Source organism: Gadus macrocephalus, chromosome 20 (assembly GCF_031168955.1).
Source record: "Gadus macrocephalus chromosome 20, ASM3116895v1".
NCBI lineage: Eukaryota > Metazoa > Chordata > Actinopteri > Gadiformes > Gadidae > Gadus > Gadus macrocephalus.
Window position 1 is genome coordinate 7,595,053 of NC_082401.1, and position 14,168 is coordinate 7,609,220.

Consider the following 14,168-nt stretch of genomic DNA (forward strand, 5'->3'; position numbering starts at 1 on the left):
GTTATTGAAGCAGCCAGTCATAAAACGTCCACAGCGCCCCCGTGCGGCCACCAGAGGAAGAGCGCCCCTGCGGGCACCGGAGGGACAGCAATCCCCGTGCGGCCACCAGAGGAACAGCGCCCCTTGCGCCCATCGGAGGAACAGCGCCCCGTGCCGCCACCAGAGGAACAGCGCCATGTGCGGACGCTGGAGGAACAGCGTCCCCATGCGGCCACCGGAGGAACAGCGCCCCCTGCGGGCATCGGAGGGACAGCATCCCCGTGCGGCCACCGGAGGAACAGCGCCCCGTGCCGCCACCAGAGGAACAGCGCCCCGTGAGGCCACCTGAGGAACAGCGCCCCCGTGCGGCAACCAGATGAACAGCGCTGGTGATCAGGGTTACCAGACCCTGGAAGGAGGAGGAGGAGCTCCGGTGAAGATGAATGTTTGGAGTGGTTTGGACTTCAACTTGTGTGCGGTTGACAGGCGAGTCGCAGGAAAAAATAAAGCGATGGAGAAGTTGACCATGAGATAGAGGGACGTTTGAGGGAACCCGCAAAGCGACGGCTACAATCACCACCTCCACACAGTAGGCCTAATGCATCCGTTTGCGTTTCTATTGTGCATCCTGTTTTTCCCGAGGAATGCTAGGACCGACGGAGGATTGGTTCCCAATGGACGCGTCTCGCATCTCAAAGAGGACAACTTTTCTGGCCATGAACAGACGGACCACCCGGGTCAGCCTCAGCACCAACCCAACGATGGCATCCGTTCCTCGGGAGGTGCGTCTCTACCTGCAACCCCCCCCACACCCCTCCTCATCATCCTATTGTTACACGTTATTATTCAAAAGTGTGATTTATATCTCCGTTAACGTCAGCACTATCTTTTGTTTGTCTCCGGGTAACTTTAATCTCTGATATGACGCACTGGTCGAATGCTCATCGCCATCTGCGCCGTCCCGTCTACCCTGCCATGTCCACATATAGCGCCATTATGAAGCCACAACAAAGCCACTTTGGACACTAACTTTCCATTCCACTCATTCTAATAAGAGCCGATGGCTCCCCATAGGCGCTGGTTACCCGAATGTCCATTGTGCAACGTAGTCTTTTCTCTCGAATCGTACATATGATGACACTGTTTGGATGATCTCAAACCCCCATGTTGCTTTATCCACGAAGAGAGGATTGTTTACAAGATGGGGAGGGGAAGGGGGGCGGTATCTGAAAGTGGTTATTGTCGTGTTACTGACTCCCTTGTCCTCTTCTTAACTCCATGCGTAATTCATGATTCCGTAGGAGGAACATTCCAGTGTTACATCACATGTTCTGTTTCATGATGTCTAGGAGCTTGCTCTTTGCAGCAGACAACCTGAAACCCCCGATGGTACGAGGCCAGACAGAGCTGGCAACCTTTGAGGACACATAGAGTTATTTAGTTATCTTAGCCTAGTCTCAAACAGGGCTCTCCCTCTTGAATAGCAATCAACCAAATGCAACAGAACTGCAGTTTAACCATAGGTGTTTCGATGGTAAATAAGATCTCTATTGGGTTTTCCCACATACATGCATATACTGTGTGTGTGTGTGTGTGTGTGTGTGTGTGTGTGTGTGTGTGTGTGTGTGTGTGTGTGTGTGTGTGTGTGTGTGTGTGTGTGTGTGTGTGTGTGTGTGTGAGAGAGAGAGAGAGAGAGAGAGAGAGAGAGAGAGAGAGAGAGAGAGAGAGAGAGAGAGAGAGAGAGAGAGAGAGAGAGAGAGACTGTGTATGCATGTCATCATGAGTCTATCTTCACTCCAAATGACTTGTGTTTTGGTTTATGGGTGGGATGGTCTAATTCCAACACCCAGACGCAGACTCCTCTGATCAGAGTTAATTCCTGTCGGACCATCTGTTTGAGCTGACTTGGGGCTGGGATGGGGGGGGGGGGGATTTATCCTGTGTGGTTTAGGAAACATCTTAAGTATCATGTGTAATATCTCTGTAATAGTGTTCAATATGCAGAGAAATGCTGGCGAGAGAACATGCGATCCTCTTGACTTCCCTCACAATGACTTCAGTCATGAGACACGAAGGATGGGAAGATTTAAAAATACATATTTTGTTTTCATTTTTTATTAACTTAATAGCTTCATATTATTAAATACGCTGTGTCTTACAAACCCATTTTTTGATAATGCACTTATTTTTGTATTATTATTCATTATATTTATTACATATCAAATGTTTTGACCTTTATTGTCTTACGTTGTAATATGTAACATTTATCCATTTTATCAGAACATATTTTTCAGATTCTATCACCGATATCTTGTATGTTACTGTTGTCATATCCCTGCATGTCTGGCCATCCACGAGACAGCTTGTTTCTCTGCAGCCAATAAACCTCTCTGTGATCTGAGGTTCACTGCTTCAAATGGGCAGATTAATGCTAATCTGGCACCACTTCATCTCCAGTGCAGAATAAGTGACCCCATTCTGTTGTGCTTGTCCATCGTGCCAGAACACACAGACACACATGCTCACACAAACGCATACACACACACACACACACACACACACTTACACACAGACAAACACACCCACACACACACGCACGGTGCCTCGGTCTCTAAAACAAGCACCCCCTTCTTGTCCATCTGTGCTGATTTTAGCAAAAAACAGATCTGCCAAAATGCTGTTTCCTCACAGGCCATGAGAACCAGCTCCCCGCGCCCCTGAATGCCAGCACAACACAAGCCATCTCTTAGGCTCAGGGAAACAGCTCACATAACACTTGATGTGACAAACCCGTTTGACCTCAAATGCATTACAAATGCTTTACTATGCATCAAACCATCCGCTTGCTTCTTTTATGTAGCATGCTAAACACATTTAAATGTGTGATTTGCAGATGCCTTTATCCAAAGTGACCTACAATTGGGGTAATTACGGGGAAAAAACACAGAGTGAAGAGTAGCTACCGAAGACAAGAATAATTTCTGTAGATTCCTGTTCCGTCTTCTTCTTATATGGGATGAGATATTTAAGCCGTCTCCTGGCAGAAGCTGCGTAGCCTTTAGCGGGTCACGGCTGTCACATGGTCTACTTTTAGCGCTGCTGAACTATGTATAAACCGACAAAGAACCAACAGTGGATATAATAATGAACATGTAAATAATCATTCCAGTGATAGGTTTTCATTTCTGAATATTTGTAATGCTCAATCTCATTACAACATTTGTATAACAATATTGACTTTATAGTAGTCTACTCTATTGTACTGTACTGCACTCTGCTATACTCTATAGTAGCCTACTATATTATCCTCTCCTCTCCTCTGAGTCTCCTGTGTTCACCTCTCTTCTCATCTCTTCACACATCATACATCTACTCCTGACAATGCACAACATTATAAACCAGTTTTTTAATAGTAATACATTATAAACCTACTCTTCTATCAATGTAAACATACTCTTGTCTACTTATACATTATAAACCTTATATTATAAACCATACAATCACATTGTAAACATACTCCTGTATAATAATGCATTGGAAAAATACTCATGTACTAATGCATAGTAAACCTAGTCTTGTGTATTAATACTTTGTAAACATACTCTTGAATACTAAAACATTGTAATCTTGTGACATCCAGGGTCCTCCTGCACTCTGAAGGTGCAGGTGAGCGACCTGCTGAGCCGGCAGGGTCTGAGCCAGGCCAGGGTGGAGGTGTACCTGGACTACAGCCAGGCCACCGTGGGTCTCACCGGGGAGGACGGGGTGGTGCTGCTGCCTCTGCCCTACCAGGAGCTGGTGCCCAACGTGGTGGTGGTGGCTAGCAAGGACGGCTACGTGCTCATGGCGTCACCATGGAAACCCCAAAGAATGCCAAGTGAGTGTTGGCGAGAGAGAGAGAGAGAGAGAGAGAGAGAGAGAGAGAGAGAGAGAGAGAGAGAGAGAGAGAGAGAGAGAGAGAGAGAGAATGAGCGGGGGAGAAGGAGACTTGGACTTGTCTTTTCAGAGTAAAAGTCCTCAAAGTTGATAACAATTCTGTTTCTGTTATTCTTCTCTAGTCTTTTCATCGATAACAATGTCACTTCTCGCTCTGAGCAAAGGAAACATCTGGCTCTACGAGGATTTTATTCTCATTAACGGCAAGACCTCTGGTACGTGTGTTTATTTATGAACGTTTTATGTGTGTGTGTGATTATCTGATGTGTGTGTGTGTGTTTGTGTTAATGTGGTCGCATCAGTATGCGTGTACAAAGCAAATAAATCTGAGTTAAAGACATACATTTTGAATTAAAATTTGTGTGTGTGTGTGTGTGTGTGTGTTTTTGGGATTAGATGCATTATTCCAGCCCAGCGTTGAGTTTCCCCAGAGTCTGTTGAATCTGTCGTCGACGAGCAGCAATGTGTCTTCTCTCTCTGCCTACTTCACCGCCCCTGTCCTCAAATCAGGAGAGAGAGACGCCCCGCTCAGGATCACCGCCATCACATCCACTAAATCCGGTGTGTGTATGTGTGTCTATGTGTGTGGGAGTAAAAGGTGCAAAAGGGAAAGACTTGTAACAACCAGTGAAGAATATAATTGACTGAATGTTGAGGTCTCGATGTTGTTGGTTTAACCATCCAAAACCATACTGTGTATCACTCATGTTTTTGTTAAATAAATCCAAGTTGCCAAAATAAGAAGTAAAAGGTAATGGTTAATTTGGGACAAATAACAATTTGGCAATTTTCTGAAATGCATTCCATCCAAGGAAAATCTTTTTAAGTTCTCTTGAAAGTAATCACTTCAACAAACTGTTAAGTTGTAAGTACAATGTCAATAAATAATAATTCATTATTTATATAGTGGTAGTTACACATAACTATCGTTATTGTGTTTGTTTATTGACATAGCTATTCCTTCATTTTTTTCTTCATGTGTATATTCCTGTGTGTTTCTCCCTCCAGGCTTCACCAGTGGTGAGCTGCGGGCTGTGGCTGCTGTCAGTGTGCAGCTGACCTCCAGAGAGGCTGAGCTCCAGGTGACCGGGCCCCTGAGGATGTCCCTCCCCCTGGAGCCCGGCTGGGGGCTTCAACCGGGAGACCACGTCCCTGCCTGGCTCTTCAACCACACCGCTGGTGGGTGCTCTACAGCAGGGATTGGTTAACTTCTCACTGTCTTACCCTAACAGCCCTTATCCTCACCCCTTTATTAACACTAAAACCAGAAGGGTTTTGGTTTAAACATCCTCATTGATGCGTGTTTAAGATGAAAGGCGATGAGGTGTGCTTGTAGTTCAGCTCTTAAATATATTATATATTATTATTATTTATTTATTTTTATGCTGAAAGCAAAGTATGAAGATTCAACCAAAATGTTGGGGAAACATGATAATAATTTGATAGTGATTATTGTGGTTTTAAAACCATATTTTGGATTGTGGTTTTATTTAGGTAAACACATAAATAGACATTGAAATTATATTGGGATGGCATGTTAGAAAATAAAATATGGGCCAAAAAGGATATTGATAATGCAAGTAATTAAATAAAGTAATTATTTAGAAAAAATGATGTTCATATTTTCAATTACTGAGGATTCTTTTAACATATCTGGTAACTGAGCCCCTGAAAAGGGAACCTTCTTCACCCTCCAAGTGGTGTGTTCACTTTGAAAAACAAATACAATTCTCTCTCAAGTGCATTCTCTGTTGGCTGTTTTGCATCCTTCTGTCAAATCGGATCATGTGGAGCCTCTGTTGATCCGAGTAGAAAGCCCTATTTCTGGCCCTGTGGAGCGAGACTTGAACAGAATTCCCCAGGGGAAGATCTTTACGCTAATGGAGTCTTGTCTGGACATTCAGTAGTCATGCTGTGCCGTTACTGTCTTCACTCCTCTGAAGAAAAAGTGCTTGTTGTAAATCATATCTTAATTAATGTTCACGATAGGCCAGACCACGGAGACTTTACGCTGTGCAGCTTATTGCTTTGTAGGTGTGTTTTTTTAATGACCTGAAATGAAAAATGGTTATGATGGATTAAACCCAGGCTGCTAATTTTTCTATATGCGGTTTCACCTTCTATATTCCAATATTATTTTGTAAGCATGATGAGTACATATTTTATGTACATTTTTATTAATATTAGGTTTGAATTGTGATAATTTTAATCTAACAATAGGTCACCATTGCCAGTTATTACTATGTTTTGACATTATTATACCAAGCCAAATTAATGAACAAATTCATTAGTCAGCCAAACTAATATCTAATTAAGATATAATCGAACTCACCAACCAACTAATCAGTCAATCTGCATGTCCAAGCAACCGATTTTAGGTAATGTAGCCACAAATTATTCTGTGAGTCACATGTAAGTTCTTATGAAGACACAGTGGCTATGTGTGTATTCTCCTTCTCAGGTGGATGGATGAGAGCTGGACTGGGGACGGTGGTTTCCTCAAGGGGAAAACTCACATGGACCTTCATGGCTCCACATCTAGGATACTGGATCGCAGCTCCTCTGTCTTCAACCAGGGGTCAGTTAGCTCTTGTCTTGTTCTATGGCCCTTTTACCAAACTCAGCGTGTGATGAAACAGCAGTGTCACTTCTGCACAAATGACTACACAGGCTTACATCTATTAGTCTTTGGTCTGATCCCAAGCGTCCGCAGCCAAATTGTGGGTATAATTTAATTGATTCATTGATTTAATTGGTTGATTAGCCGTTAAAAGCTGTTTTGGAAATCTGTCCCTTATGACATCACAGTGGGCGTGTCGTTACAGCTTGTAACGGCTAATCAGCCCACACCAGCATGTCATGGGACCTTTAAATCCAAGTTGCCCCTTTTACCATACCTGCTCCTGAATGACAAGTACGGTATCTTGGTCTTATTATTCACTAAACATCTACATTTGTAGACAACTCTGTTTTATGTATATTCCCACCAAAAATCCTCAAGGTTAAAATAAATGTGTTTCGTAGTATTCATCATCTGAATGTTGTGAAGGTTCAAAGGACCTGTCTGTCGCCATCGACTTCCTCTTCCAACACTGCCTGTCCATCATGGCCGGCCTGGGTGCCACCCTCCTGGTCATCCTGCTCCTGCTGGTCGCGTTGTGCTACTGCAGGTAACCATGAGCTTTATGTACACAGGCTGTATATGGAAATTGAATTGGTCAAGAGAGAGTGCCATTTCTGGCCTTTCCTCGGGTAGGCAGGTTAGCGAAGCAGTCAAAGTGTTTGACTCCTGACCAAAAGGTTCTGGGTTCGACTCCATTTTCAGCAGTCTACCTTCTATCCTTGAACAAGATACGCTAACCCTAGCTTTGTGGAGGAAGATGATCATGATGATGGTTGTATTCACGTTTGCGCTGACAGTCCACGCAAGGCCATGGCAATTCCCTGTAGGGCCCAAAAATGTGTGTGGACTCTTAGGTTATGACCTCCATGTTGAGCTTCCAAATTGCAGAGGTGCGCCACACATGACAAAATGGCCTATGAACCGTGATCCGCATTCCTTGGTTACGTAAACTTTGGCTCACGTAGTTCAAACACAGCCGCTATAAATGGTGAAGCTGAAATCTATTTGGATGAACTCATCAATTAACAAATATCTGAATGTAATGTATATTGTTGCCGCAGTATTGGTTGATATATAAAAAAGATGATATGCTTGGAGATTTGATTATGCCTCATGTGCAAATGTGTAGATGTGTGTTTGTTCAGTCTGACCCATTCTCTTCTGTCGCCTCTTCTGAATCATCCAGTCAATCCAAGTCTAAAGTGGCCCTCGTGTCCAATCTGCCGCTGTCGAAGCGAGACCAAAGCACGTCGACCTGCGAAAACGACCTGTTTTTGGTGTCGATGCGTGACTCTCGGCTGGACCAGGAGAGCCAGTTAAACATACCGGCTGCGGGACAGAGCAACACCTACCATCGCAACGACTCTGCCTTCTACAGGGAAAACGCCATGGCCGTAGAGATGGAGTCACCCGTGGAGGGGTACCACACCGCCGCTGGCCACGCTGATCACCTTACCAGCCACCCAAATCAACTGACCAGCCTCCCCGATCACCTGACCGGCTTCTCCCAGCAGCTCGGCGCTTCCCTGTCTCTCGACGACAGCCTGTTCTTCTACAACCAGCCGATGGCCATTCTCCACGCGCCGGCGTTTTTCCACGTGGACCAAGAGCATTGCAGATCGTACGCTCTTCCCCAACACCTACCGGCGACCAACCCTCCTCCCGTTGCCGCGGAATCGACACCACAGAGTGCCGCCCCCTCCCTCCAGAACCAGCCGAATGCCGAGAATCCGCCTGAGGCTCAGGGGAGTACTGATCCCTCGACGTCCATCTCACCGTCAGTCGACCCGACCGCCAGCGCCAGCGGCAGCTCCCCCCGGGGGCACCACCTTCCGGAGTCCTTATCGGTCCCGGGGACACTGAACAAAGTCAGAGACAAGAGGCACTCCTGCTCGGGGCCCTTCCCCGGCCCGGGTCTCCAGGGGGCAGGCGGGGACCCGTCTCACCTGCCCCCCAGGGCATGGTTTGTGTCGCTGGACGGGAAGCCCGCGGCGGAGATCCACCGCGCCGTGTCGGACCAGCACAGGCGGCCGCAGCGGCCCGTGGAGAGCCGGGACACCAGCCTGGACTCCGGGGTTGACATGAGTGAGCTGAACCCGACCGCAGGGCGCAGGGCGGCTGTAGCGCTGGAGCGCAGCGTCACGTTTGTGAAGCACGGTCAGCAGCCGTAAGGACCGGGACTGACAACCTCAGCCCCTCAGTCGAATTTTGCAGCTGGGAAACGCTGCGGTAACAATCAATGGAAGGCGCCACACACAGGGGCGGATTATGAGTCAGTGGGCCCTTGGGCCTAGAAGACGAGAAAAGCCCCCACCCTCAAGCAGCACCAGCATACAGCCCAACTCTGCACTGACGCACAAATCAGTAGCGATACAAAGGTTGCGTTAAGAGCACAATACATATTTATGATATTAGATTTATGGCATATGATTGAGAAATATTTCATAATCTAACCAATGATATATGGCTTCAGGGCCCCATTAAGATATCAGTAGAAAAATGTAATATGTTGTAGAGACAATAAGTGCAGATGCTTGGGCTTCAGGCCCCTCTCGGCTCTTGGGCCCCTGGGCCTGGTAGGCCCCAGTAATCCTTAGCCCCGCATCTAGCCAAACAACCAAACCGAGAAAAACTGGCTAGCTTCACTTTTCGATGGCCAGTACCAGCATCGACTCGCCCCTTTCAATAATTTATGTTGACAACGTTCTTTGTACATTGATGGTTTTCGATAAATGATTTGTGTCGTGCAATATATGGCGAGTTGACGTGGTGGCGCTGATGGGGATGCATTTTCACTGGAGCCCTGGGGTCAGGGTACGGTTTCATCATTCTCCCTTCGTCACATTTATTCAAACACTCATTGTCGCTCACACAAATTGTACTTCTGTGTCAAATAGCCGTTGTGGGTACGCTGTGGGTACGCTATGGGTCTCTATATCTATCTGCGTAGGTGACAGAGACCGTAGGTAAAAAGCACGTCCCGCCTTGTCCGCTGAGATTAGACGAGTTGAGGAGACGCATGCATTTGAATTCAGAAGGCACATCATATGCATGTTATAAAGATCACCAGATGTCACTGAATCAGTGGCTTTTGGTGACTTTTGGCAATGTGATGATAGGCATGACTCAATCTTCAGATATGCAATTTTAATAACGCCAAGGCAATAATGATTATTCTGATGACTTACAGTTTGCATTTGTTGCAACATTTGAACACAAGCTCCAAACAATTTTAGCATTAGCCCTATCGTCTTGCTGGAGCCAATCTGAAATCCTCAGGTCTCTTGGGTAAAGGACAGTTCCAATCTGAACAAACTGAACAAGTTTTGTTTATATTTCAATAAAAACATTGTACATTTCTAACTTTTTTGTCTTACATTGGGTTGCGCTTGCTACTCTTGTGAATTAGCACTTATCTCACAGATGTTGATTGGTCCTGATTTGTGTACTGATTTGCATGTGTAAAACACATATATTACTTAAATTGTCACAAAGTACTCCAGTGAGGACCCGTTCAGTGCTGTGCCTTTCAAGATCCCTTCCTGTCAATCCCTTTTCCATCCTTTATTTCCATTCATCTTGAGAAATGTGTAGTGCACCAAGATGTTATTTTTACATTAAGCGATGTGCACGTGATATGCACTTGATTCTGTTTTAGCTTATTCTAATAATTTGCCAAACCAGTAATTATGAAAATGGGTGCACCCTGTATGATTGTTTTTTTTTGATGAATGTGGTTTTAAGTTTTTTATAATGAATATTAACAAACCACTAGATGTCGCCACCGTTCAAGCTTTGTGACTGAAGGCGCATGCCTGTTCTCCTCAAATAGACTTATGGAGTTGTACTATTGTGTTTCTGATTTTATTATTTCTTCTTGCAGTATTAAATCGTTTTTTAATATCTTCCTGGAAATGTTTTGAGTCGAAACTCAACTGTCAATTAGACTTTTTAAATTGTATATATAAATGTCTAATTATACATTTGTTCCTCTTTGATTTCTAAGGGTCATTCTCTCTCTTTCTCTCTGATGTGTTTAGCACCGAACTCTTGATAAAGTTGTTGTATTTTTATCTCCCCCCCCCCCCCCCCCCGCCCCAGAGTAGAGCTATCGAATGTCTTAACAGCACTGTGGCGTGCACAGCTTCCCTCAGGTAGAGAAGACTTTATTTATAACCCATAACAGATCATCTGTTAAGAAACACAACTAGTAACAAATGTTGGCAGGTCACTTAATGGTACTGCGGGATTTGAGAGTTGTAAAGGGAGAGAGGAGAAGGGAGCAAGATTTTGTAACTAAACAACCAAAAACATTTTTCTCCCCCTCTGCTCCGTCCCTATTTTCCTCCACCATTGAGAGGTATTTGTTGTATTCAAGCACCTTTGAATGACCGGCTTCATGGATTCCCAAAGCAATCAGGGAAGAGATGCCCTGTGGTCAGCAATAAGCAGGGAGCTTATTGCTGACCCCCCCCCCCCCCTTGAGACCAGAGCTAGCTACGCCACAGGTTGACCAAAGGGACGAGGGAGCCGGAGTAACATGGATGTACAAGAGAGATATAGCGATCCCATTCCCTATCCCCCTACGTCAGCACGACTCACTGTGAATTTAATGATCCAGCAAGTGCGTCATGTTTCGTTGGAAACATGACCCCCCCCCCCCCCCCACACACACACACACACACACACACACACACACTGCTCTAATTTCACAGTCACAGAGTTCCTTGGTCCAAAGCCACCAATGTCAATGCATGCGCAAATAAAAAGCGAATGTATTTCTATGACACATCCTTGTCTGAGGGAGTGCCACAAACCACAAAAGACCGGGCACTATTATTCAACTAAATTGTGTGGCTTAGAAAGCCTGTAGAATTATGTATTTGATCTTATACTAGGCCTATCTATATTTACAGCAGGCTAGAAGGAATAAACCAAAAAAACAGACACACACCCAGACTGAGTTAAAAGACAATCGACGTGATCGGTTTATACGAATAGTTTGGGAGGAACGTCAGCGGTCATGACCAGCAGGCCTGTTAAAGGCACCCAGTGCAACTTTATGTAAACATTCAATGAAAAATAAACATTCAATTTCTAGTCTTTTTTACACGTAGTAAGTTTCAATAACTCCATACCATTACATATCGACATTCAAGCAAAGATGAGACGTCGTTGTGTGGTGAGAACTGATAGAAAATCGTAAACAACAACAATCGCCGGTGGGGAGAAGCCATTTTTCCATTGACTGGAAGCCTGCTTTATTTATTGTAGGTTACAAAAAATAAAGAAAATGGCGGCATTGTTGTTGTTATCGATTTTGTATCAGTTCTCACCACACAACGACGTCTCATCTTTGCTGCTTAAATGTCGGTATGTAATGGTATGGAGTTATTGAAACTTACTATGTGTAAAAAAGACTAGAAATTGAATGTTTATTTTTAAGCCTCGAAAGTTGCACTGGGTGCCTTTAACACGCTGGGCTCCTGCCACCACGCTTCCTGATGCGCTGCTTTCAGCACCACAAGTGCACACAAGATATGGCTATCTAAGATCAACAGCAACAGCTCAACATCAATGTATCTACTCTGTACGGTGAGCGTATACAAGTAGGCCTATATGGGGATCAAAGTGTTTAATCTTCTCTTGCCTTGCTTTCATTCCAGTGAACTTTTGCCTCACAGGGTGCATTTTCTCTCTGGATGATTCTAGCAAAAGTATGATAGTGATAGTCTACCATCCTTGTTATACTGTATTTCTGTCTGTCTGTCATTCCATCAATCTATCAGTCTCTATCATTTAATCTATCTGTCAGTCTTTATCATTGAATTAATTGTCAGTCTATATCATTTCGTCTATCCATCCGTCAGTCTATCTATCTATCTGATATATTTTATCTATCTGTCAGAACACCCAAGGTCTGGATTGCTTGAGGTGATTTGCACAGGTGGAAATAATGACATTTTACCAATACGTGGGAAATAATAAGGTTATCGATGTTTTAATATTTGATAGCGTGAGGCAGAAAATCTTCTTGAGGAGATTTAAATATAATATATGAATGCAGAAACTGTAAATAATGCACAGTTAGATACAGGCATTTTCGGTTGTGCAACATCGTTCTTTAGCAATAGCTAGTGCAAACCACAAGGAGTCACTGTGGGGACATAAACGGAACAAGGGGAATTATGTCAATCACTTGACACGCATAGGATTTACGGATTTACCGGTAATTGATCTCAGGTGCTATGTGAGTGTGTGAGGCCACATGGGCTCAGATAGGTATATATGGGATTAGGACAGCAGTTCACAGGAGCACATGGTACCTTGAACGTTTAATGACAAATGTTGCTGACCCTTACCGGTTTGGGAATTCTCATTTTGACGTTTTTTTTTGTTTTTTTGTAAATGCAATGTAAACCATTGGCTACAGCAATTTATTGATAGTAGAAAATATAGTTTTTACTTTTGATTACTTCAGTATAAAGGCTGTATTGAATAGTTTAGGTGATTATTGGCCTACATAGCCGACTAATCATAAGTCAGAACATTTGGCTGAATTATAAAAGGTATAAGTAGTAATATGAAGAGCCGTTTGGGAGCCAAAAGAGCAGGCTCTTGTTGGTGAGCTGATCCAAATGATCCGGCTCACTAAAAAAAGGCAGAAATTCCTATCTGGTCGCGCATTGATTTCCCTATTGCCTCCGTGGTAAACGTAACAACGCTCTGAACTGTGGGCAATTCCCTTAGGTGAAGTCTGCACTGATGCGGACTCATGGAAAGGGCTCGGTAAGTGTGGACTCAAACCCTCACGCCCTTTGGAATTCGACATTGGGACAGCCCTAAAAAGCCTTTATAATTTTCCGAGAACTCGCATCAAAGTCTGTGAGTCTGTAAGTCCCGACATTGGGATTGGGCAAATTACATCTTCGGCATCTGTCTACATGTGTTGCTGGGTCATCATGACCTCTGTGAGCCTCACCGATAAAGCCCTTTCTTGATACGATGTGTAGATAGGACTATGGCCCCGCCCACACAACTCAGTTTTTCCGTTGCATTTTCACGTTTTGGTTCCACACAACGTTTCCGAAGTATCCTCGTCAACACGGAACACAACAACAAGTAAAACATTGTAGGAAGTGTGTTGGGGTTTGTGGGTTCTTTGATAACGACACATTAGTTAATTAAAAAGATAGAACTTTACTGTTATAAGACGTGAGCTTCAAATTTTTTGGGTGAATGGGTGTTTGACCCCTTCCCCAGGTGGACCTTCTTTTGTCAGTCCCATGCAGTGACAGGGAAGCCCCCCAGGCACTCTGGGCTGCGGCCCAGAGTGCCTGGGCCGAACGTTTGGCAGGGAATCATGTTGCGCGCAGGCTGTAAACAAACCAAACACTGCGTGAAGATGTCCGTCAACGAGAGCTGACTTTAACGTCATTGTTCTCAGCCACTCCCTCTGTTCGCTGATTGGACGCACAACATTTGGACGGAGAAAACCCAAGAATATAACGCAAACCCAGACGTAGTACTGAAAGGAAAATAAAAATTGAGCAGAAGTACTTAGGCGGGCGGAGCCAGGCTAGCTTGCTTTGGGTGTTTCCACTGCAGATGGTGTCTGCTATTGCCTTCA

General features: G+C 44.6%; 1 protein-coding gene across 2 annotated transcripts; it reads left to right on the forward strand.

Moving 5' to 3' along the window:
- Positions 1-358: 358 nt before the first annotated feature.
- LOC132448540 (protein FAM171B-like) lies at positions 359-10,519 on the forward strand. Of its 2 annotated transcripts, XR_009523382.1 has the most exons (9): positions 359-761; positions 3,620-3,856; positions 4,038-4,130; positions 4,312-4,476; positions 4,924-5,094; positions 6,377-6,493; positions 6,965-7,085; positions 7,725-8,810; positions 8,841-10,519. XR_009523382.1 is itself a non-coding variant. In XM_060039945.1 (8 exons), the coding sequence occupies exons 1-8, from the start codon at positions 578-580 to the stop codon at positions 8,707-8,709; spliced, it is 2,073 nt and encodes a 690-aa protein (XP_059895928.1). In that variant the 5' UTR covers positions 359-577; the 3' UTR covers positions 8,710-10,519. The 2 variants fall into 2 exon arrangements, 1 of the variants encoding a protein (XP_059895928.1); XM_060039945.1 differs by having other exon boundaries at positions 7,725-10,519.
- The last annotated feature ends 3,649 nt before the right edge of the window (positions 10,520-14,168 follow it).